Source organism: Pempheris klunzingeri, chromosome 19, assembly GCF_042242105.1.
Source record: "Pempheris klunzingeri isolate RE-2024b chromosome 19, fPemKlu1.hap1, whole genome shotgun sequence".
In the NCBI taxonomy this organism is placed as follows: Eukaryota; Metazoa; Chordata; class Actinopteri; order Acropomatiformes; family Pempheridae; genus Pempheris; species Pempheris klunzingeri.
The window spans coordinates 20,089,685-20,115,835 of NC_092030.1; the positions used below are offsets into that span (position 1 = coordinate 20,089,685).

At 42.5% G+C, this 26,151-nt stretch overlaps 2 protein-coding genes across 2 annotated transcripts; both read left to right on the top strand.

Annotated features, from left to right (window-relative positions):
* The first annotated feature begins 1,608 nt into the window (after positions 1 to 1,608).
* On the top strand, positions 1,609 to 7,054 carry mat2al (methionine adenosyltransferase II, alpha-like). Its single transcript, XM_070850338.1, has 9 exons — positions 1,609 to 1,823; positions 3,564 to 3,641; positions 3,853 to 3,975; positions 4,583 to 4,695; positions 4,797 to 4,940; positions 5,435 to 5,653; positions 5,730 to 5,912; positions 6,375 to 6,508; positions 6,607 to 7,054. The coding sequence occupies exons 1-9, from the start codon at positions 1,751 to 1,753 to the stop codon at positions 6,710 to 6,712; spliced, it is 1,173 nt and encodes a 390-aa protein (XP_070706439.1). The 5' UTR covers positions 1,609 to 1,750; the 3' UTR covers positions 6,713 to 7,054.
* Positions 7,055 to 8,557: 1,503 nt separating this feature from the next.
* LOC139219254 (aryl hydrocarbon receptor-like) lies at positions 8,558 to 24,486 on the top strand. Its single transcript, XM_070851063.1, has 11 exons — positions 8,558 to 8,616; positions 11,952 to 12,130; positions 19,458 to 19,564; positions 19,651 to 19,740; positions 19,923 to 20,040; positions 21,209 to 21,348; positions 21,743 to 21,945; positions 22,041 to 22,150; positions 22,304 to 22,445; positions 23,345 to 24,346; positions 24,417 to 24,486. The coding sequence occupies exons 1-11, from the start codon at positions 8,558 to 8,560 to the stop codon at positions 24,484 to 24,486; spliced, it is 2,220 nt and encodes a 739-aa protein (XP_070707164.1).
* The last annotated feature ends 1,665 nt before the right edge of the window (positions 24,487 to 26,151 follow it).

A 26,151-nucleotide genomic window follows, 5' to 3' on the forward strand; every position in this document is an offset into this window, starting at 1 on the left:
GCAGCTAGCTGCTGTAAAGCCACTTTTATTCATTTTTTATACTGTTAAGAGGGTCATTTTACTGTAGTTCATACATCAGTCACATAAATCCTAAATCCCTACATTAATTCTACAGCTCGAACAGGTTAAGAAAAGCCTCTATTGTACTTTGTTAGTCCCGCAGATGGACTTTCCTGGTAAAGCAGAACTGGTCATGAGTCACAGGAGCTGATGATTGAGAGTCTGCTGCACTTTGGGAAGCTGTTGACAAATTCTAAAGAATCAGTTTGTGCATATTGAGTCAAAGTTTCATTGTTCAGTTCACATTTCATACGACATAGTCTTCATGCGCTTCAAAATAAAAGGAAAAAGATCATACATGATAAAATACAAGATATATAGGATACTGTTAGATTAGTAGGTACTATGTATATAAAAACATACAAAATAAGAACATATACTGTAGGATATCTTCTGTGTAATAAACACGATAGCTTGTGCAATAACTGTAATGACAGCAGTATTTATATAAATATTTCACAACATATCTCCATTGTTTATGTATATGATGACAATTGTGTGTGATATATTACATAAACCAGGACGTATTACAATGAAAAGGGAATAAGATAAGATGGTGTTATAATAATAACAAAAAAACAAAACAAAACAACAAATAATAATATAAAAAAAACCAAATAAAATAAAATTAAATGTTCACTACCCTCAATTTTGTTAAAGCCTGAATACACAGTTTGCAAAGGTTCACTGTGGTTTAAGTTTCACTGTGATGTGTTTGGAAGAGTTTGATCAATAAAGTTGAGAAGATATACACTTTATTGATCAAGAATAAATCACATTATCACAATCATTTCATGAGAAGAGGTAAAACACATTTTATTCCAACTTTATGGGCAACGGTGTACAATACAAAACACAATAATAATAATAATAGTAATAATAATAATAATTGATTTCATTGTGTTTGTTTTTTATATTATATTATATTATATTATATTATATTATATTATATTATATTATATTATATTATATTATGTTATATTATATTATATTATATTATATTATATTATATTATACTATGTTATATTATATTATATTATATTATATTATATTATATTATATTATATTATATTATATTATATTATATTATATTATATTATACTATGTTATGTTATGTTATGTTATGTTATATTATATTATATTATATTATATTATATTATATTATATTATATTATATTATATTATATTATATTATATTATATTATATTATATTATACTATGTTATATTATATTATATTATATTATATTATATTATATTATATTATATTATATTATATTATATTATATTATACTATGTTATGTTATGTTATGTTATATTATATTATATTATATTATCTGCTGGCGTGTTGCGTCATAACAGCGACATCTTTAGGCTGCCCTGGCTGCTGCCTGAAGGACTTTCAGCACCGTAAACAAACGGTCCTCTGCTGTTTACGGAGAAAAGCGGCTCGTGTTTCCTGAGAGCTGCTGAAATGTTGCATCAGTAGTTTTGCTCCTTGTGTCCTGAGCGGGATTTTCCTGCTGGAGATGTCCGAGAGCTCAACCCTCCGAGTTAATCATTGCTTCTTATGACCGCTGTCGGCCAACATCACTGGCTCCGCTCCGCTTTGTTCGCTGCGACGTGGAACCGACTCGTTAAAGCGGATTTTAATCTGAATTCAACTTTTCTGCGCCGAACGACGAGCTGAAGATGAATCCGAGCGGAACCCGCAGCGGGAAGACTTTCCTGTTCACCTCCGAGTCTGTTGGAGAAGGACACTCCGGTACTGTCTGCACCTGGGTTCTCCTGTTTAGTGTTCTCCTGTTTAAGGTTCTCACCTGTGTTAGTGTTCTCCTGTTTAAGGTTCTCCTGTTTAAGGTTCTCCTGTTTAGTGTTCTCCTGTTTAAGGTTCTCCTGTTTAGTGTTCTCCAGTGTTTATGTTCTCCTGTGTTAGTGTTCTCCTGTGTTAGTGTTCTCCTGTGTTTATGTTCTCCTGTGTTAGTGTTCTCCTGTGTTTATGTTCTCCTGTGTTAGTGTTCTCCTGTGTTTATGTTCTCCTGTGTTAGTGTTCTCCTGTGTTAGTGTTCTCCTGTGTTTATGTTCTCCTGTGTTAGTGTTCTCCTGTGTTTATGTTCTCCTGTGTTAGTGTTCTCCTGTGTTAGTGTTCTCCTGTGTATATGTTCTCCTGTGTTAGTGTTCTCCTGTGTTAGTGTTCTCCTGTGTCTATGTTCTCCTGTGTTAGTGTTCTCCTGTGTTTATGTTCTCCTGTGTTAGTGTTCTCCTGTGTTTATGTTCTCCTGTGTTAGTGTTCTCCTGTGTTTATGTTCTCCTGTGTTAGTGTTCTCCTGTGTTAGTGTTCTCCGGTGTTTATGTTCTCCTGTGTTTGTGTTCTCCTGTGTTAGTGTTCTCCTGTGTTAGTGTTCTCCTGTGTTTATGTTCTCCTGTGTTAGTGTTCTCCTGAGTCCATGTTCTCCTGTGTTAACTGTCACAGAGGTCTGTTTGGGCATGTCTGTGGTGGTGGAAGAAAGACTCTACTGTAGCACAGTCATACTGCGAAGTAAAAGTACCCCATTAGTAGTAAAAGTACCCCATTACAAGTAAAAGTACCCCATTAGAAGTAAAAGTACCCCATTAGAAGTAAAAGTATATTTTATATATATTTATGTATATTTAAATCCATCCTAGGGGGAAGTTTGTGATGTTTTTTTTTTTTTACCACAGTTTCTCCAGTGGAACGGTGCTATAGTCTAGAGGGAACAATGTTCTCTCCACCACAGAGGGAACAATGTTCTCTGTTCTCCAGCGCAGAGGGAGCAATGTTCTCTCCAGCGCAGAAGGAATAATGTTCTCTGTTCTCTCCAGCGCAGAGGGAACAATGTTCTCTGCAGAGGGAACAATGTTCTCTCCAGCGCAGAGGGAACAATGTTCTCTGTTCTCTCCAGCGCAGAGGGAACAATGTTCTCTCCAGCGCAGAAGGAACAATGTTCTCTGTTCTCTCCAGCGCAGAGGGAACAATGTTCTCTGTTCTCTCCAGCGCAGAGGGAACAATGTTCTCTGTTCTCCACCGCAGAGGGAACAATGTTCTCTCCAGCGCAGAGGGAACAATGTTCTCTGTTCTCTCCAGCGCAGAGGGAACAATGTTCTCTGTTCTCTCCAGCGCAGAGGGAACAATGTTGTCAGTTCTCCAGCGCAGAGGGAACAATGTTCTCTCCAGCGCAGAGGGAACAATGTTCTCTGTTCTCTCCAGCGCAGAGGGAACAATGTTCTCTGTTCTCTCCAGCGCAGAGGGAACAATGTTCTCTGTTCTCTCCAGCGCAGAGGGAACATTATATAATCAGTCCTGTTATCAGCTGTCTGTGTCTCTGTCTCAAAGTCCTCTCCTCCTCGTCAGAGTCAAACTCTGGCACATAACCTGGATTCTTCCTTCATGTCCACGTTCTAAAAGTCGTCACATTCAAACTCTTCGCCTGTAGAAATAAATTGATGTATGAATGATGTTCCTCTGTTCTCTTTGTGTTCTCAGATAAGATGTGCGATCAGATCAGCGATGCCGTTCTCGATGCGTTCCTGAGCCAGGACCCGGACTCTAAAGTGGCCTGTGGTAAGATAATATACATAACACATAATAATATTTAATATATAATGTTATTGTAAGTTAAATCCTGTTATACGACTGTAGACGTTTCTTAAGAACAAATTTAAGAGAGAACTTAAGAAGATATTCTTATTTAAAAGTATTTTTCATGTTTAAAAATACGTCTAAAGGGGATATTTAAGTGTTTTTTTGCCTTGGGTGTAATGTGTTGTTACAGAATGTGTGGCGAAGACGGGGATGATTTTACTGGTTGGAGAAGTGACGTCTAAGGCCACAGTGGATCTCCAGACGGTGGTGCGAAATACCGTCAAGGCGATCGGCTATGACGCCTCTTCAAAAGGTAAATTATGGTTGGGTTTTAAATACAGGCCCTGTTTTTACATGCTTGAGTGTCTAAATGGCTCATAGGTACACACAGGTTTGGAATAGGTGGCCTCAGCTCAATGCTGGCTGTAATAAAATGACCATAAACAGCCACTGTATTGCTGTCTTTAAAGCTACCAGACTCCATTGACAAAAACACTAATTTTACCTTGCAGACCTGGTCTACTGCTGCCTTGATCAACTAGTTTGTTTGTGCTATTGTGTGACTTGTGGTGTTTTAAACGGTCAGTTTAGATCCAACACAGTATTTATGTAACGCAAAATAACAGAACCAAACTGATCAATTGAGGCAGCAATAGACCAGCAATGGCTCTATTCTGTTAGGAAAAATGGTGGTTTTGTCAGTGGAGTCTGGTGACTTTGAAGAGAGTGATATAAAAGCAGTTAAAAACAAAAAAGATCTTACAAATCTGTCTTTGTCTAAAACCTTTTTGTACAGAATAGTACGTTTGAACCCAAAACATGTCAATAAAAATAGGGCCCAGGTTTAAACATTCAGAAGTTACCCTTTAAGTTTGTGCAGAACTTAAGTGAATAAGTGTTAATAACTGTTTGATCTGCAGGTTTTGACTACAAGACCTGCAATGTGCTGTTAGCCCTGGAGCCACAGTGTCTGGAGATATCAGACTGTGTGTTTGAAGGCAGGGATCAGGAGGACATCGGTGCAGGGGACCAGGTTCACTATTTGACCTTTTAAATCCTCAACTTTATCCAAACATTTCACCATGTGGGTTCAGAACTGGCTCTCCGTCTTTATCGGGCTGCTCGTCTCTTCAGGGTTTGATGTTCGGCTACGCCACAGATGAGACCGAGGAGTGTATGCCGCTGACCATCCTTCTGGCTCACAAACTCAACTACAGGATGAAGGAGCTGTCACGCAACGGAGAGTGTCCTTGGATCCTGCCAGACTCCAAATCACAAGTGAGACACCTCGGAAGAAATAAAGATGTGGGGAGATTGTAAAAGGGTCCCGCTGATGGCCGGTACGGATAGCCAACGAGGACAATATTCATCTCCTTCTCTCTTTTGAACTCCTTTTCAGAAATCTGTAGATTATGATATTAGTTTATTACAACAACAACAACTGAGAACCCCACAGACACAAATAGAGGTGCAAACAAATATTTTCCAACAACAACACAAATAAAAAAAACAATAAAAATATGTCATCAGCGTCGACAGACACACACTGGATGTTTCCGATGGCGTTTAGAAACACCAGCAGGCATTAAAACAGGGAAAAGGAGATGATTAATGACCTTATTGGCTGTAAAATTAGGGCTTAACGGTGCCGAACATGACTGACCTTTGTTGCCTGGCATTCCCCCATCTCTCTCCGCCCGCATGTCCTGTGTAATACCGCAGTAAAAAGAAGTGTTTGTGATGCTGTGGAGTAAAGACCTTTGTTCCTGCAGGTCACTGTGGAGTACAGAGACAACATGGGGGCCATGGAGCCGCTGCGTGTTCACACCGTGGTCATCTCCGTACAGCACAGCCCAGACATCAGCCTGGAGGACATCAGGTGCAATCTGATGGAGAAGGTGGTGAAGGTCGTCATTCCCGCCAAGTATTTGGATGACAAGACCATCTACCACCTTCTGCCGAGTGGGAAGTTCCTCATGGGCGGCCCACAGGTGAGCGCGGACCGAACCACGGAGGGAGACGTAACAAAACGAGGGATGAGTCTGACCGATGCTTTTGTGTCACCAGGGTGATGCAGGGCTCACGGGGCGTAAGATCATAGTGGACACATATGGAGGATGGGGTGGGCACGGAGGGGGCGCGTTCTCCGGGAAAGACTACTCCAAAGTGGACCGGTCTGGAGCCTACGCCGCACGCTGGGTCGCCAAGTCTTTGGTCAGAGCCGGACTGTGCAGGAGAGCCCTGGTTCAGGTGAGGAGGTGAAGTGAAGAAGAATGATAATACTGCAGCTGTTGTGCATCATTTTACATTTTAAAGGACAACTTTAGTATCTTAAGTATTGGAATTGGTCTTCAGTGGCTTCGGTGGCTGCAACATAGTTCTTAGGGGCGACTCAGATCATCAGAGTAGGTCCACTTATTATTGATTATATGATTGTTGTGTCTGGAAAGGATCCCTACAGAGATAGACCTGTTAGGTCCTTTTGGTTTAAGTACAAACAGCCGTTATATCGCTCTCTGCACAGACACACACCAGACTCCATTGAAAAAAACAGGAATTTTACATGAATTTGATTAGAGCGCCTGTCAAACCTCTAACGATGGAAAACCACATAGAAAGCCTAATGGAAATGCGGCATATATGTTTGTGAGATGAAGTTAGGATCCTGATACGTCCTAATAGCCGATCAATGATGTCTCTTACACCCTTTAGATCTCCTACGCCATCGGTGTGAGCCACCCGCTCTCCATCTCTGTGTTTCACTACGGCACATCGAACAGAGACGAAGACGAGCTGCTGCAAATAGTGAAGAAGAACTTCGACCTGAGGCCTGGGGTCATCGTGAAGTACGCATGCGGCTTTTCACATTTCTAGTCTTACTGTGTATATATATATATATATATATATATGTGATGGCGTAACGTTTCCTGTGTTTGCTTTACAGAGAGCTGGGTTTGAAGCGGCCGATTTACCAGGCCACTGCCTGCTACGGCCACTTTGGCAGAGAGGAGTTCCCCTGGGAAAAACCAAAGCCGCTGCTGCTGTTGTGAGTTCGGGGATCGATCACATTCCAGTTATAAAACAATCAAGAGTCCAGATTTGAGTCTCAGAATCTGTAGACTGAAATACACGTCTTTTCTCTGTCTCTTCTTCAGTTCTGACCTTAAACCGTAAAGGCAGTGGTCAGTGCCTTTGTTGAATCAATTTTGATTTTTTTAAAAAGTAAACCACAACTTATTTCTATCAGAAACTGTAGTTTTTGTTCAAAGATTATTATGCAATACATGTTGAATGTTTTCGACAATCTTGGAGACACTGTGAGTCCGATTTATTTCAAAAATCATATATTTTCAGTAACGTGTAATATTTGATGATTAAAAAGCTGCATAAGACTTCATTATGATTGTACTTTATTTCAACTTTCACACACCTCTTTTACTTAGCTGGAGTATTTTCATTTTGTGCTCCTGTTTCCTCCACAGCACTTCAGATAGGAATATCCTGCTTTTAGTCCACTACATTTATTTGACAGCTATTAAAAAAAAAAAGTATTTGACAAGTAAAAAGTACAATATTTCCCTTCAAAAGCAAGTAACACGTAACAAAAACTAGTAATACTCACGCAGTTTATCTTAAAATTGTACTTTAATTTTACTTTTAACACTTTAAATACAGTTTTCTATTCATACTTATGTACTTTTACTTAAGTAACATGGGCTTTTATACATTTAATAATAAGTATTAAACCTGTATAAATGAAAATCCTGCACTGAAAATGTTACTAAAGTTAAAGTATGTGAGTATAATCAGGAAAATGTAGTTAAATTATTAAAGTTAAAGTCCTCTTTAAGCAGAAAAGTGTCCACTGTGACTCTTATAATATTCTATAATATATTCTATCATTAGATTATTATTCCTCATCATTGATCAAAAGCAGGATTTTACTGTTTTGTTTTGGGGTTTGTTGCTCATTTTCATTGTGGATTCATCTGCTGATTATTTTCTCCATCAATCCATTGATTGTTTGGTTTGCCAAAAAAAAAAATGGCGTCACAGTGAGACAACACTTGTTTTGTCCAAACCTCAATGTTATTAAAATTGTACTATATATATATATAGATAGATAGATAGATATATAACTTCTGTGTGTTTTGTGTGCAAAAATATTGATTTTAAATGTAACTGCAACTGGGATGTAGTGGAGAAGAAGTATACAGTGACATAAGAGGAAAATAATTTCAATACACCAAATATTTCTTCCCTGTAATAAGCTGTCTTTGCCTCTGGATGGCGTTATAGGTTAATCCACACTTTCCTGGAGGCAGAACAACACGGCAGAGGCAGAAAACTGTGTCAAAAACAGCCTGAAAGTTGAGCTTTGTGTCAAACTTTACGTGTAAAACATAAAAACAGCAATAACAGGAGGCAGAATCATAAAATACATGTTGAGTGTGTGTGCCTGTGTGAGGCTAAACAAAGGGGAAGGCTTGGACCAATCAGAAGCGTCGACACAGAGGCACCCCGATGGAACGGCTGCTCTGATTGGCTGACGCAGGAGACGCGACCCAGACGGAGCTGCTCCACTTCCTCTGAAAACTTTGCGACGCTTTAAATTAGTCTTTGACCGACAGGGTCGCTGCTAAATCCCGTCACCCTTCACACTCTTATGGACTATTTTCTCTCCTGGGGTCGGAGTGAGCTCAGTTTTGGTGAAATAACCTGGAAGTTTTAACTTTTTTTGTTTGTTTTATTGCAGGAGAAGAGCTCTCAGGGTGTGTCTGCAGGGTCAAAAACCAAAAAATAAACTTCTTTATGTTAGTTTGCGCATATTTTTAGTTTTTTTTTCCCTTTGAGGTGAAAGCAGAGGAAAAGTTGGCTGAAACCTGAGCGCCAGCATGCCTGGAAATGGTGGATTATACGCGGTGAAGAGGAGGAAGAAGCCCCTTCAGAAAAGGTAGAATTTAAAGTTTAAATCGTTTTATTTATATTTCTTTAAATGTCACTGCGGGGTATGAAACTGCCTCTGCACTAATGTAACCCAGCAGGCCTGAACGGGGGTTATTGTAGGTCACTGTGCTTATTATTTCTATTTATTTATTAAAAAATAACAGCACTGACAGCCCTTAGGACAGGACAAGAGTCAGGTTGTTTTCAAGTTTTGTTTTCACTGGTGTGGTCAATGACTTCCGGACAGGTGGGCAGGCAGCAAATGTCACGCAAAGGTGATGACGTCAGGAGCAGATAAGGTGAGTTGGGCAGGTGAAGGTGGCTGAGGAAGAGGAGGAAGTTTCAGCACCAAAGCTCAGAAATAGGGGAGAGTGGGTTGGCTTGGCGCCCATCATCAACCATCTAGAGGGCGCTGTTTCATCATGTGGACGCCAAACATTTTGTCAGGGTCATTTCTATAAGACAAAGATGGGAGGAAATTTTTTATTTTTTTTTTGCAATTTTATGACGCAGAGTAATTTTTCATGTTGCTGTCGTAAAAGTTTGTAGGCAATTCCAAGAGGAGGGAAATAGCTTTAATTTTAGTCTACGTTACACTTGCTAGCTGGTAGCTAGTGTAACAACCTTTATATAAAACCTTGTGTTCATAATGAGTTGTTACAGAGGGCTGCAGGGGGGACGCACCTTTGTAGGCTAACCTGGACGTTAGCATTGCAAAAAGCTAATGGAGTTTTTTTTTTTTTTTTTAATTTAGATTTTTGATTAGTGCAGAAAATAAGCTTTAAACAAAACTTTATTTTTCAGCAAGATAATCCTCACAAGTGCACACCACCAGAAGTAAAAAGTTAACGATGGCTAACAGCAATAAACGACTGCAGCGCGGTCGGATGAGTTCAAGGTCACCGCCACTAAGCTGCACCACAATCTGAAAAAAAACTATGATTGGAAAATATTGTAAATTGATAAATAAACAACTGAGAAGGTTTGAGTTTGGACAGTTTCCACTTCTGTGAGTGTAAACATGACGTCCCTGATATTTAGCCACTCGTTAGCAACCACCTTTTTAAACACACATAAAACCTTCGAAACTCAAGAGTTTTATTATTAACTGATGTATTTTATGTCAAACAAAATGCAAAAATCTCTTAACCTTAAAACCATATAGAGATATATACATATACATATACATATATACATAGAGATATATGATGCAAACTCTTTGTGCAGCACTGTTTGAAACTATGGCTTTAATAAAAGGTAGATGTTTTAACAAATAGACGAACACAAGAGGCCTGAATGAGGATCCAGTGATAGAGATGGTGGTTCTACTCATTTTAAAACTTATTTGGTCTCTCTAGCTTAAAAGAGATGAATGTAGTGACTTTCATTGCACCACTGGGCACTTTTATTGTGTCGTATTTTAAATATTGTACTTCTTACTCCACTGCATTCATCTCACAGCTGTTTAATGATCAAAGCGCATTAGAAGTGTAAAATAGCAGAAAATGGGAGTAAACTGAACTTCATGTGGTGTCCACAGGATAAAAATGATTTGTTACGGACACACTGGCTTTATTTACTTACTCCCTCGGGCGTGTTGCTGGTTTTGCCCCCTAATACTGACTTTAGCTGCACTTGTGAGCACCAGAGACTGTTGTTACCATATTATCCATCAGCAGCGTAATTCCAGACGATGCATTTATCGACTTTTCGCTCTGAACTCTGCATTTTTCCTCCTGATTCTTGCACCCTCTCACCCTGTTTCGTCCCCTCATTCCTGCCCGCCTGCTTTGTTCTCCTGCATCTCTTCTCTCAGATCTCTGTGTTTATTTCAGGGAGGGCTGCTGCACGTCCTGACATGCTGCAGAGGAATTACGCTGTTGTAGTTTGTGGTAATAATAGCAGAGGCCATGTGGAAGATCAACAGACGCACGCTGTCTCAAATTTATGATGAAACTCGTTACGTTTCGGGTGATTTGATCAGCGTTGGTGTGTTGAGTCTTCGGCCCACACTGAAATGTCTCAGCAACCGTCGGATGGATTGTCATGAAACCTTTTACAGACTTTCATGATCTCCAAACAATGAATCCTGCAGTCGTTAGTGATCATTTTGGCTTCTCCTCTAGTGCGGCCATGAGGTTCACATTTGTGGTTTTGACTCAAATGCCTCAACAACTATTTGATTGACGTGAAGTTTCGCAATCACGTTTGAATTCCCTTCAAGAATCCCTTGAATCTTATTAACTCTGGTGATCCTCCAGCATCAAGTCACAATTCACTCTGTCCAGAATCAAAAGTGACGGCCTTCCCATCAGCCTCAGCTGCACTGTCACAATCATCAATAATACCTAATTGATCCCTGTGGGGAGGTTGGGTCACATTACAGCTGGTCCCACTCCAGAATAGAAGTCTGTATGCAGCATTGTTCTGTTCTGATAGCAGAAGCAATTAACCTGTTTTAAATCAATAGAATTAATAGTTAATAATTAATAAAACCATTTTAAAGTCAGTATATTGTTTCTTCAGTTGTTTCTTTTGTACCAAGTTGTGTATTTAGGTGGATAATGTACAGTGAGCTGTGTTCAGTATTGAAACCCAACAGGCTCGTTGTACATTAACACTTATTTATTGCACAGCTTTGTTGATTCTGGTCAATTACAACATTTTACCGTCTGTTATTTCTGATCATTTTTAAAACAATGAACTCATTTTTAATTCGGTATTTAGTGTCAGATTGTTTATTTCTGCAGTACGAAGCTGAATAATGTGCAGCGTTCTGCAGTTAAACGTCTCCTGACTCTGTGGGACATTAATGGTTCTCAACCAAGTGGTCTGGTCCCTCTAAAGGGGTCGAAGGATGATTAACGAGAGACAGAGAAAGGATGTAGATACACATTTCTATCTTTGGGCCTCAAACTGTATTTAAAATATAGTTATGTGAGGAGTTTAGAGGGTGAATGTGCAAACCAACATATCAGACAGCATTTCTTTCTGTGTGTGTTTTCCAGTCTTGTAATAATAAAAGTATGAACCACACATTCAACCTCTGCTGGCTCTTAAAAGCCAGGAAGTTGAAGCTTTGTTTGATGTGGTTCAGAGTTTATTTGGGCAGCGACTGACATTTGTCTCTTAGAAATTCAACAGACGCATTGTTGTCGTGAACAGGAAGAGTCAGAGTGTCAGTATGACAGAAGCGTCTCCTACGTCCCGGCTTGTTACAGGATATGAAAAAATCTCGCACCCAAAAACTCCCACTTTTAATTCTGTGTGGAAATTCCACCGTGTTTGTGTGAGACATGTTTTAGCAAGCTGAAAACGTCCTCGTCTTGTGTGGCGTTTCAGTCCCAAGCCTCCACCCGTGAAGACCAATCCGTCCAAACGCCACCGGGACCGCCTGAACGGGGAGCTGGACCGCCTGACCGGGCTGCTGCCGTTCTCCGAGGAGGTCAGAGGTCGCCTGGACAAGCTGTCTGTGCTGCGGCTCAGCGTGGGATACCTCAAGGTTAAGCGATACTTCCACGGTCAGTGACTTCTACCTCGTGGCTCTCTGGTAACTGAGAGACGAGGTTACGCAGAAAAGGTTGCACGAAAGTGAAATATTGAAAGTGAGAGGTGTGCAAATGTGCCGCTCCAGACATTTTTGTGGCTGAGCTCTGAATGTTTGGGGTGTCAGAGAGGCAACCTGACGCTGTGAATAATGAATAGTGGGCCCGCTGGGAGGGAAACAGGAGAGTGTGCTGCGGGGCAGATGGAGTCTAGTTGGAGGAACATGAGACAGTCAGGCAGGAACAGTGGGTCTTTATTCTGACGCTGATCAAATACGCACCTCGTCAAAGGTGCCAGTTGGCTGCCTGCACCTTCAGTACATTGTCCTGGTCTCAAAGTGTGACACTGAATGAATGGAGTCATCCTTTTTTTTTAAATAATGTTACTTTAGTGATGGACAGAGCAATATTTAAAGCATTTTTCTTTCTTTTAATCACATATGCTGCTTTACATTATCATCTTAAAGGCCAATTCCAGTGTTCTTGCGTGCATAAACCATAAAGCTAAATCTGGTAATAACAGCGAAACTGACAAGTATTATCACAAACAATCAATCAGGCTTCTTTGTCACATGTAATCATTTAAGGTACAATCACAGTCAAATGTAAACCTGCCAGTTCTTTCAATTTATGCATCAAAAAAAGAGGTTAAATAGATATTTAATACTAGAGATGGTGGCTAATGACCTACAGAGGCTATAATGTAATCCTTCATGGCAAAGTAGGTCCATTAAAAGAGCTTGTTTGATCCACTGACAGGCTCAGATTGTTATTCTAAGTGTGTGACAGCATTATGGAAAGGATCCCTACAGAGAGAGACCTGGAAGATCCTTTTGGTTGAACCACAAGCAGACGTTGTATTATGCTAATTAAAACCACCAGACTCCATAGACAAAAGTAGTAATTTAACATGGTAGCTGCTTGTCTACTTCTGCCTGGATCACCTGTTTATGCTGTTGTGTAAATTTGGTGTTTTAAAGGTTTAGATTGGATCCAGCAAGATAAATAATCAAATAAAATAGTTTTTGTCAATGGAGTCTGGTAGGGTTGAACAGCGCTACGATCCTGCTGTTAAAGCTCATTCACTGCTCGTCTGTAGCTGCTGGCTGATGTGATCTACTGGATCAGTTCCAAATGTTTTTGCTCCTACCAGTCTTTTCAAACCCAAAATATGTAAGAGTACTCCTCTACTATGCTGCCATACTACACAAGCTTATCTAGTTCCTCTCAATTAAAGTTGCATCACATGTTTACATCAGGCTTTGAATGTTTACATGTTGAAGTCATTTGTGTCAGTGTTTAGCAAAGTCTCAGCAAAGACAGCGAAGGCAGAGAGATCCTGATTTCTGCTCCCTCAAGCTACAAAAACACTGGCTCCTACATTTCCCACAATGCAACTCAATTGCATATTCCATCATCCTGCCTGGTAATCACCTTCATCTTTCAACCTCCACACCCAAAGCTTGTAACAGATTTGTAGTCCTTCATTCGCAAATCTCCCCCAGCTCTGCAAAATTATACATTATACACGATGCCTGCACCATCTGTTGTTTACAACCCGCCTAAATATAGAGCTGATTTGAACAAAATTGTTGGTGCCCAGTGCCATTGTGGCCACAGATCTTTCACCAGAGAGCAGCGGCGTCCAGCAGGCCTCTCCTCTTTCCTCTGTTTTGTGCCTCTGTGGCGCTGCTATCAGCCGGCCCATCGCTGCTGCTGATGGAGCGGAGGGGGGATGAAGAGGGAGGAGGTAAGAGGCTGCGGAGCTCGGTGGCACGACATGAGGGCTCTCGTCAAGGCTGCGCAGATGGGAGGTTTTGTGAATGGAGGAGTTTGAACAACCCTCTTATTATATAACCCAGGATACAAATTAGAATCTGACCAGAGATGGATGTTGTCCAAAATACGAGGATGTTTTAATTCTAGATATTTAGCTCACCACAAGGTTTACAACAAATGAAGGGAAATGCAGTATGAAGTCGCTCCATTTTAAAGGCCCATCAGATGAAGGCCGTATCTACATCATCTTGTTCTGCCCCGTGCCGTCCTACGTCGTACTGCGAACACGTTATCTGATCTCAGCTTTGATGTTCGTCCAACCCAACATCACACACAAGCTGTCGTCAAGCACCTCTATGACTTTAACGTCACCTGTGACTCAGGCAGAAAGATGTTTAAAGCAGAGCTCCAGTGGGTTTAAACCTGCGCCCTGTTTGTACATGTTTTGGTAAATCACTGATCGGTACAAAAGGTTTCATAATCGATCCACTTGATGACTTGATTGTTATTCTACGTGTCTGACAGCATCATGGAAAGGATCCCTACAGAGAGAATCCTTTTGGTTTAACAGAAACAGACGTTATGGTGCTCATTTCAAAGCCACCAGACTCCATTGACAAAAACGGTAATTTTACCCTGCAGAAGAGGCTGCCTTGATAGTCTAGTTTGTTTGTGTTATTGTGTGACTGTGGTGTTTTAAAGGGTCTGTTCAGATTCAAACTTCAGTGTTTTAAAGGGTTAGTTTGGATCTGAACTAACGGTTCAAAACACCGCAGTCACACAGTCTCATGTTCTCTTAAGTAAAATTATTGTTTTTGTCAGTGGAGTCTGGTGCTTTTGAGGAGCCTGATGTAATAGCTGTCTCTGATTAAACCAAAAGGATCTTACAGGTCTGTCTCTGTAGGGATCTTTTCCATAATGTTGTCAGACATCAAACAGTGTGGGTAAAGCAGTCTGAGCCTGTCAGTGGCAAAAACAGTCCTCCTTTAAGTGTCAAACTCACTAGGAAAGTTGTGAATTCACAAAAACTATATTATACCTAACCTACTCCTGTTATCAAGGGCTTTTAGTAAGTTAAACAAACTTAAACTGTGAAGTGGGGGTGGAGGAAAACTAGTATTTGACCTCAGTTTACACTGGAAATTGTCTGTAACACTTTTATCATAATAACCACGACTAAACAGAGACAGAACTATGATTAGTATGAGATTTGTATTTGCAGGCAGACCAAATTAAACTAACAACAGGTTTGTAAGTGCTCTCTAATCATTTTTTATTAACCAATCGAGCTGTTGTTCAAACATCAGCAGTCATTTGAGCTCCTTAGTTGCTCGATTTTGCTCCAGTTTCCATTATTTCTTATCTACCTGCCAGAAGTAACGGACGTCTTTTCCCTCCTTTGGGGCTTGAAATAAAGAGGCGATACTAAATCTGCTTGACCCACATTTTGGTCGTGAAAGACAGAGGCTTTTGTGTGTGTGTGTGTGTGTTCACTTGTAATCCAGTGGCCCATGAAGGGTGTTATCTGCCCTATCTCACTCTTAATTGTGCCGTGTAGGACAACATGGCTGAGTGTTCGGTTCTGAGCTCTGACCTCTGAAGTTCAGCTAAAGAGAAACTAAACAGGACACAAAGGGAGCGTACAGTGTGTGAAGGCTTTAAAAATAAAAGGGGGAAAAAGAGCAAACAACAGAAGAAAAAAACAGGACAACTAGTTTTAAATCAGTTTAAATATTTTAACAAATCACCAAAACAAAAAAAACCCAAAAAACCCAGATGTTCTCTAAACTACCGCTGCCTTGATCAGTTTAGTTTGTTTGTGTAATTACTTGACTTTGGCGTTTTAAAGGTTTAGTTCGGTTCCAATCTAATATTTTTTTGACATGCAACAACACAAACAAACTAACCGATGGAGGCAGCAGTAGACCAACAACTCCTGCGCTCTACGAGTTAAAATGACTGTTTTTGTGAATGGAGTCTGGTGTGTTAGAAGACAGCGATATAACGCCTGTTTGTGGTTAAACCAAAAGGATCTTACAGCTGTAAAAACACAGAAATGATGCTTTAAATGAGCCACTTTTTCATCATTACTTGGTATCTGTTTGTGTTGGCACATTTCTGTAATATTCTCCTCTCTTCTTATCCCACTAATGCGCCTGCCACATGCATCAGCTGGTAACTTTTCACACTGAATGAAGCTCTTTCTGCGGCGGCGGAGACATTTGAAGCTTCAGGCGTCGTCCGTCATATGGTTTTCTTCATTTGACACGAGATCAGAGTCAGTGCACTGAAACAGCAGGGCAACGAGCTTCAGGGCGTCTGTATCGTCCACCAGGAATACAAAATAAACTATGAGAGTTATGAAGGAAACAAAAACTACAAACTAAATTAGGAGAAAATTAACGTCTGTAAAGAAAACTGAAGTGTGTGTGGTTGCTAGAGGGACACACACATCCGAGCACAGGCTTGTTTCCTTCAGTGGACTCTGAATGAGTCCCAGGTGATGCTGCCGCCATCACCGGGAGTGAAGGTTACCATGGTGAACCCTAGTCTCCGTAGCAACAGAGTCTGAACTGCTCAGGAAGTCTGACACCGCAGGGGGGACTCGGGGGAGGGAGGGAGGGAGGCGGTGTCTTGTTTGGGCCGCTGCTGTCTGGAGAGCTGGTTTGTTCACGTCTGCTTCCTGTGTTTGTCGATAACAAGGGGTGAGCGAGGTTGCGGCGAGGTCGGCGAAGTCATTAACTCGGCCGCCGGCTTCATTTTCCGGCGAGATAAATCTGCGTCCGCTCTGCTGAGTCACAAACAGGCCAGGGATGAGACGCTGAGGCCTTTTACAGGAACCTCCTGATTAATCCGGACAAATATCAAATGCTTTAAGGAAGCAGAAATGCTGCGTGGTTTCCGTAATTTCATTTTTTATGATCATTTCCTTCTGGTTTGATCATAACAGATGTAATGACAGCGAGTGTTCAGTAGTAGGAATACTTTTCCTCAAGTACTCTACTTAAGTACATATTTGATGGATTTTCATGCCACTTCATACTTACTACTACTAAAGGACATGTCAGAGGCCAGGATTGTACCTGTAACACAGTAGAGCAACCATTAATCAATTAGTTACAACTATCAAATTAATCACCAACTATTTGGATGATTTGTTAATAAAAAAAAAAGCCAGAATTGTCTGAGCTCGGCTTCTTAAATGTGATTATTTTCTAGTTTCTTTACTCCTCTGTGACAGTAGACTGAATATATTTAGGTTGTGGTTGAAACACGACATTTGAAGACGCCGTCTTGAGCTACGGGAAACACTGATCAGCATTTTTACAGCCTATCTAAGCGGAAACTCTGACCATAACCTCCTCTGGACCTGGTTAAGTTTGCAGTTAAGTCATGGTAGACGCTGTGTAGACACGACAGATGCTAACAGATGCTAGCAGTAGCCTCCAAGGCTAAAAACCTTGGCCCACCATGGCTCCACTTATCTTCTCCACCAGGACGCAACATCTGCCTTGTTGTTGTCATCCTCAGTGCTACATTGTGCAGAGCCCGACAATCAAACTGAGCTGTTTTGCGTCATCTGATCGGCCTTTTATTGATCAAACTGTTCAGAATGAATCTACCATCAGAGCAGCCTGTGGTCCCTCCATCAAGGACCATAAAGAGGTTTGAGAGGCGAACCTGTTCCTCCTCCAGCGCTTCCATCTGGAAGTGAACCTAGTTACGAAAATTCAGAGGTGCGACGACGAGTTTTTGGCACTGGGGAGGCGTTCTGACTCTGCGTGCGAACCCTTCTTCCCTGAAGCGAGCAGAGGAGGAAGACCGTGGGGCAGAAGAGAGGAGAGGAGAGGAAGAGGAAGGGAGGCAGGAAAGGATGGAAGTGAAGGGAGGAGGGGAGGCCAAGTTACAGATCCACATTCATGAAACAAGTGTCGGTAAAACTTTCCAGTTTTCGTTTTTGCTTTTTTTCACACAGCGTGTCCATTTTTCCGCGGCCGCTCTTGAGTTAAACACTCGAAGATCCTCTGAGCTCGTGTTGTTGTAACAAACTCTCCAGTTTGAAGAAAGCTGCTCTTGACCGAGATGACAGGGCAAATTCCTGGGTTTGTGTGTGCGTGGGGGGGCGGGTAACGAAAGGCAGACCCAGTGGGTTTGTTTTAAAAAGGGTTGGGGGGGTGTGATGGGAGAGCGAGGGGGAGGGTAGGCGAGTTTGTTAGCGTGCCATGGAGTCATTACTGTAAGGAAAGGAAAAGGAGGTATTGCTTAGCTGACTGAACGCCAGCGATCCCAGATTAGATTACACAAGATTATCACTTCTTTGTAACACAAAGGAAAATGTTATTATATCCTGTTTGAATACAATAAAACTGACTTGTGTTCAACAAGATTCCCTGGACAGCGTTTTTTTTTTTTGCAAATATCATATTTCATGCTTATATTAGTGAGCTTCATTTGCTGCTAACTTTGGGTGAAATCTGCATCAGTGCAGATGTGAACATGTGAAAGTTCACGTCCTGCTCAGGGGCCTGCAGGGCTCCACTCATACTTTTTCTGCTCCACAAATAAACCAGTGAAACATTAACAGGGGTGAAGCACAGACACATGCAGCGAGTGTTGTAGAAACACACTGGACACCCAATAGCGTTGCACCTTTGGCCCCGTTCATACCTGCCATTAACATGCATCTAGAGTGCCCACTTGTGATGGGATCTCACTTCCCTCTTGCTCTGTATGCAAATGAATGTAAACACCATTTGTTCAAACGTTTATGGAGGAGTGGGAAAATGTAAAGTGTATTTAATAGCAGCAAACAGCAGTCTGTGTGTCTGTGCTTGGAGTGACAATATCACAGCATCATGCTAAACAGAGCATGATTATTGTATCTTTAATATCACAGATCAGATCAGATAATGTCAACTGAAGCTGATCTCTCTTTGTCTTCACTCTTTTCTAAGCCACCAGACTCCACTGACAAAAATAGTCATTTTACCTTGCAGAACACAGGAGGTGCTGGTCTACCGCTGCCTCGGTCACCAAAATTACATAATAATTCGGATACAAACTAACGATTTTTAAACACCAAAGTCACTGGATAATGCAAACAAATTGATCGATCAGGGCAGTGGTAGCTCAGTGAGCTCCCGTGTTTTGTGGGGCAAAATTATTGTTTTTTTCAATGGAGTCTGGTGGTTTTGAGGAGAGCTCGACGTTCTATTGGAAAAGTCTGTCTGATGACAAAGTAAAGTGCTGAATATATACGTTAATATACATTGTCCTACCGTCTGCAGCAGTACATCGCTTAGAGTCCGTGCAGGGATTCCTGCCTGCTTCTCCAAATTGGGTGCATGCTGACCACCATCTACTGATTTTGGATAATTACCTCATATTACAACCTCAGAAATCCGAACTGTCCCTTTTACTGGCTCAGTGAGCTTCTTTTTTCCCTTTTGGCAGCTTCAGGACATTAAAAATCAATACTTCGAGTTGCTTTTTTGACCAAGTTGTTTGTGTTTGTATGTTACAGCAGCGCTCCAGAAGAGTTTAGCTCCTCTCATCTCTGCAAACGGCAGAAATGGACAGTCTGTGTCCTTGGATGGAGTCGGCTTCTCGGAGGGAGAACTCCTCCTCCAGGTACAGCCACAAAACCTGCATGCGTGCACAAGCGTGTTTTTGTCAGCATGCACGTGCGTCATTTTCTGCTTCCTTTACCTCTGCAGGCTTTAAATGGTTTTGTGTTGGTTGTGACGGCTGATGGCACGATCTTCTACACGTCCCCGACCATCCAGGACTTCCTGGGCTTCTATCAGGTAAAACTGAGACACCAAACAGTGTAAGTATCTTTCTTTGTAGCAGTGTTGGAGGAGGTGTTGAGCAGGAACTACAGCTGGTAAATAATTGCAGTGGAGTATAAAGTATGATCTCCCCTCTAAAGTATAAAGTAACGTAATTACATAAAACCTGATCTCCCTGCCTTCCTGTGTGTCATCAGTCCGACGTGGTCCACCAGAGTGTTTATGACCTCATTCACGTCGACGACAGAAAGATGTTCAAATGTCAGCTCCACTTCGCCCTCAACCCCAGCGAGACCGACTCAGACACGAGAGCAGGTATGAATATATTTTATTCAACTGTTATCTCTAAACTTGTGGTTCCCTGACGTTTTGGCTCGTAACACTCGACCTCCAGAAAGGGAACTTACTTGATAGTAAGCTCACTATCAGCAAAGAGGCTATAAAACTAATAAAACCAGGACTCATGGTGTTCAGTGAAACCTGACACACAGAATCACATATAATCTTTTGGATATTTAAAGCTTTGGCTTCATTAACACCTGTTTTGTGACGTAAGAATTTATTTTAAATGCTTTCACCTCAGTTGGTTAAAGGCTAATTTAATAATTTTAAACCTAGACCCTATTTTTACATATTTTTGGGTAGGTAGGTACACAATTCAGTAGATCACTTCAGCCAGCAGCCAAGAAACAAGCTGCAATGTAATTCTCCAGGGCAACTGCATCTGGTCAAAGTAGGTCCATTAAAAGTGCTTGTTTTAGCCACTGACAGGCTCAGATTAGGTTTAGGTTTAGGCTAAGTGTCTGACAGCACTATGGAAAGGATCCCTACAGAGAGAGACCTGGAAGATTTAACCAGAAACAGCCGTTATGTCGCTCTCTTCAAACACACCAGACTCTATTGACAAAAACAGTAATTTTACCTGGCAGACCACGAGCCTCTGTGTGACTGTGATGTTTTAAATGGTTAGTTCAGATCTAAACTAACCCTTAAAAACACCAACATTTGAATCTGAACTAACCCTTTAAACCATCAAAGACACACAATAGCACAAACGAAGTAACCTATCGAGGCAGCGTTAGACCAGCCTGTTCTGCAATGTAAAAGTACTGTTTTTGTCAATGGAGTCTGGTGGCTTTGAACCAAGTGCTATAACGGTGGTTAAACAAAAAGGATCTTGCGTGTTTATCTCTGTAGGGATCCTCTTCTAAGATCCTTTTGGTTTAACCAGAAACAGTCGTTATGTCGCTCTCTTCAAACACACCAGACTCCATTGACAAAAGCAGTAATTTTACCTGGCAGAACAAGGCAAACAAACAGTCGCTTGTCTGTTTGTTTGCACAATAATGTCTTTTCTGTACCATTCATGCACAGAAAGATGCAGCATTTATACAGATACAGGAGATGTCCTCTTCAGAATATCAGATGCTGATATGGTGGCCTACAAACACACCAGTTTGAGATTAATGTTGTTTATTTGCAGATGGGCAGTCTAGCAGTAAATGTTCGAGCAGCTCTGCCAGCTTGTTGCCTCAGTACATCCCTCCAGAGAACTCCTCCTTCCTGGAAAGAAGCTTCTGCTGCCGCCTCTGCTGCCTCCTGGACAACACATCTGGATTCATGGTACCATTAATAAAGCATTTGTTAAACTAACAGTCTGCAGCCATGCTAGCAGTCCTGCGAAGCTGAACTTTGAGCTAAATGCTAATGTCATTAGCTAATGTAAGTAAGCTTCAGTTTTCTGCAGTCAATCCAATAATTGTTGAGACAATTCCATTAAAAACCAGAAATGCCACCCTCATGGTGGTGCCAGAGTAAATGTCAGCACAGTCATTAGGATTCGTCCTCTGGGGAACATGAATGCACGAACGTTCACAGGAATCCATCCAGTAGCTTTGGAGTTATTTCCATCCAAAGTCATGGACGACATCACCATCACCATCACCATCACCATCACCATCACCATCACCGTCCTGCCGACTCCCTTGATATGTTAGTTTATTCTCCTCCTCTGCAGCCTCTAAACTTTAACGGACGTCTGAAGTACCTGCACCTGGAGGGAAACACGGGGGCTGATGGGACGGCGGCTCCTCCTCAGCTGGCTCTGTTTGCCATCGCCACTCCTCTCCAGCCTCCTTCAGTCATGGAGATCCGGACCAAGACCCTCATCTTCCAGACCAAACACAGGATGGACTTTGCTCCTGTGGGCATAGACACCAGGTTGGCTCCTCTAAATGTCTTTTTTTTTTTTTTCACACGTTGGAAGCAGATCAGTTTCTAAAAGAGCCTGTTTTTCTCCTGTTTCATCTTTACAGAGGGAAGCTGGTTTTAGGATATTCAGAGATAGAGTTGGTCACAACAGGCTCGGGCTATCAGTTCATCCACGCTGCTGACATGATGTACTGCGCTGACAACCACCTCAAGAGTGAGTCATCCTCCTGGACACGTGCATGAAACACATTTTAATATCATAAACTTTCTCCTTCTGAGTGCAAGTGTGTGTTTTGTCCACTTTCTACTTGGTTTTTAGCTTTGAATCAGTCTCACGTCAGTCTTTGTCCACCTGCTCTGTCCTCAGTGATCAAGACTGGCGACAGCGGCTTCACGTTCTTCAGGCTGCTGACCAAAACGGGACACTGGCTGTGGGTCCAGGCCACTGCGAGGATAGTCTTCAAAGGAGGGAAACCAGACTTCATTATCGCTCGTCAGAAAGCCCTCACGTGAGCATCAGCTTCTTATCTCAAAGGGTAGCGTCTGTATTTTTGAACAGGGGTTCCTATTTGGCCGAAATGACTCATATCACCTCACCCAGCAGCCTTGAATGGGCTACAGTGGCTGCAACATAATTCTTTGGAGAAACCGCCATTATATCACTCTCTTCAAAGCCACCAGGCTCTATTAGCAAAAACAGTAATTTAATGTGCAGAATATGAGAGCTGCTGGTCCACCGCTGCCTCGATCGGTACGTTTCTTTGTATTGTTGTGTTGGATCCAAACTAACTCTTTAAAACACCAAAGTCACACAATAACAGAAACAAGTAAACTGATTGAGGCAGCAGTAGACCAGTGACTTCCGCGCTCAGCGAGGTAAAATTGCTGTTTTTGTCAATGGAGTTTGGTGGGTTTGAAGAGAGCGATATAACATTTTGTTTGTGGTTAAACCAAAAGGATCTTCCAGGTCTCTCTCTGTAGGGATCCTTTCCATGATGCTGTCACACACTTAGAATAACACTCTGAGCCTGTCAGTGGATCAAACAAGCTCTTTCGTTGTGTAGCTGCCATCTGAGGTTCCAAATTCCAAAACATTAAGCTCAAAGCATCATTTCCAAAAGGGATTTTCTCAACAAAATCTCTCTGGATCCTGTTAAAGGACAACGTCACCGTTTTTCAAGCCATGTGTCTGTATGAGCCTTTAAACAGTTTTTGTTTATTGCAATAAGTCCTCTTGTTATGAGATCCCTTCCAAATGTGCTCCCAGTGGAAGTGATGGGAGACAAAATCTACAGTCCTGTTCAACACTATGTTCACAGATGTTTCTGGTGCTAATACGAGACTTCAGCAGTGTTTTTTAGAATCTTTAATATTATCAATAACCTTAACTTGTTGTGTTTGTCTGTAGAAACGAAGAAGGAGAGGAACACTTGAACCAGAGAAGACAGCAGCTGCCTTTCGGCCTCGCCACCGGTGAAGGCGTCCTGTACGACGTTTCTCTGGACGGCTTCTCCATCCCTGGTCCTTCTGGCTGCCATCCGCACGGCACCGCCGAGCCCACGACGGAGGCACCTTTGGACCCCGCCTCCCTCCTCGGGTCCCTTCGCCGTCAGGACCACTCTGTTTACACCCAGCCGCAGAAACCCGGCCCCCAGCTCCCAATCTTCACCCAAATAGAGGACGCTGATTTGGAACAACCCCAGCCCACCTTGGAACAAGCCTTCCTGGACAGCCACGCTCTGCTCAGTGTGCCGGGTCAGGTCCGGGCCTCACAGAAGACTTCTGTCACAGGGGACCTCACGTCGGATGCCATTATTGACTCGTTGGAGCAGATTTTGGGGGATATTGGGGATGGAGGGATTGAGGGTTTTGAAGTTGAGGAGACAGAGCTGAGGGACTGGGAGAACACCCTCCTCAGGATGAATAACGAGATGGAAGAAGCTCCCGTGGAGCTAAATCACATCCTGGCCAACGACGTGTTCTCGTATGTGGAGGAGGCTCTGAGGAGAGAGACCGGTGGGTGTGTGCAGGGCTCGGATCGCGTTTCTGGGAACAGTTTATCCATCCAAGGACAGCATCCTGGGTCTGTGTTTTCAAATAGTGAGCCGCCAGTGACAGACATGATGTCTGGATTTACAGAGCAGCCTCTCTTGGGAGACGTTCATGGCGCTGTTGGTTGTTCGGCCGGATTAAAGGGGGCGTCTCAAGTTGCGTCCCACCAGGCGGCACCCACTCAGTGTCGTACCGCTCAGCAGGGACACGCCTCCAGACTGTGGCCTCCTGGCAGCAGCAACCACCACTGTGGCAGCCAGGTGGTTCCAGCACAGTCCTCCCAGGCCGTTTGTTCACAGCCTGATGTGTCACAACCGTCTTGGCTGCACAACATCAACGACATCCACAGCAGCCATCAGTCTGGCCTGGAGGTAACAGACCAGAGTGTACAATACAGGCTAAACCACGCTGGGTGGCAGCCCACGCAGGCACAGCTTCACAGCCCTCCAGCGTGGCGACAACAGCAGCTGCCGCAAAGTTTTCACCATCACACACTGACACATTCCTCACACACACCCGGCGGCGTGAACTCGACCGGTCAGTCATTCCACCCGCAAATGCAGCGATTATCTAGCAGCTGCATGTATGAAAAAAGAGAAGGTCACATACCGAGCGCTGCCGCTGTTCCTACCAGACAAAACCGGCCTGTCCTGGGACCCGCGGCCTCCAGAGGACCAGCACACTTTGCGGGGGCGGCCGCGAACGCTCCCTTCGCTGTGCCCCATCCGGGCATCAACCAGGGGATGGTGCAGCCCAACGTTCACATGGCTGCCTGTGCAGACGTGGGCAACATCAGTTTGGTTCATCTGAACGGCGACGGCGCTGGTCTGGGAACAGCTGGATCAGAATATCCTCCTGAAAACGGATCACTGCAGTCGTCATTTTTCTGCTGGAACAGTGAAGCTCAGGTAAAATACGACTATTAGAAACTAATTTAAAGTAATTTCAAGGTCATTTGGAAGAGAAAACCATTGATTGGCTCAGATTTCAGGATTACTAGGACGAGTGCTTCCCAACTATTTGTCCAGATGGTTCTAATTTGTCTTGGAGAAAGAACACATTATACATACAGGCCTCAGGCGTGCTTTGCCCTGTTTTGACGAGCCTCTCCTTATGAAGTGAGAGGAGTTATTTCCCACTTTCCATTCATTTTCTGCACCATAATTCATTTTCTGCACAACAATAATAGCTGAAGAGTTGAATTTGCCTGAAACTGTGGAGCTTTAATCATCACTGTGTTAGAAAATATCTGCTTCTCTGATAAAATAGTAAAAGTCTGTGTACAAAAACACTCAGAGAAGGAAATCAACTACAACTCCCATGGAGCGTTTTTGTCAGAAACATGCAAGCGTGTGATATTTTGAGTAACTTTTTCTTTCTGAATACTTGTCTCATATCCTACTGTGTAAACATAAGGCTGTAGCAGGTTAGCCTAGCTTAGCATAAAGACTGGAAACAGGGGGAAACAGCTAGCCTAGCTAGTAAACACATTATAAGTTGTTTGTTCAATCTGTACAAAAAAAAACATTTCCACTCTCCGTTTAGCTGCTGTCTGTAGCTACAGCACAACACAGGACACATAAAACGTTCGGTGCACATCCGCACACGTGACATTACCAGATCAGACCAGATTTCTCCTCCTCCTGTCGTCAGGAGGGATTTCTGCAATCTGATTTTAATTATCAGGATTTAACAATCACAGTAATTTCTACATTTTCCCTCCACAGATCCCCAAAGTTCCCCTGAACGGTGTTGTCGACCCGTTTGCCTTCCCCGCCCTTCCCACCGGGAGCATCAACTTTTCCAGAAACACGGGCCCGTAGCAGGACGCTCGGTATATTTGTGTCTGCCGTGGCTCACCGAGAATATGGATCCTCTCATTTCAAATTAAAAGCCTCTCTGGGTTTTTTTTTTTTTTTTGGACGTTTGAGCCATGACTCTTCAAATATTTATCAAACCAGTAATCAGCTTTTTACACATATTAATGCTATAAGTAACCAGCGATGTTGTGAAGTGTCCTGTGTCCAGCAGAAAGGGAAGCTTGGACCCACCAGGATTTGTTGCGAGGAATAAAGGACGCGTACGCTGCATTTGGGGGACCGTTTCACATCAGTCTAACTCACAATGTGCTTTTTTTTTTTTATCAATGTGGCATTTAGAGGA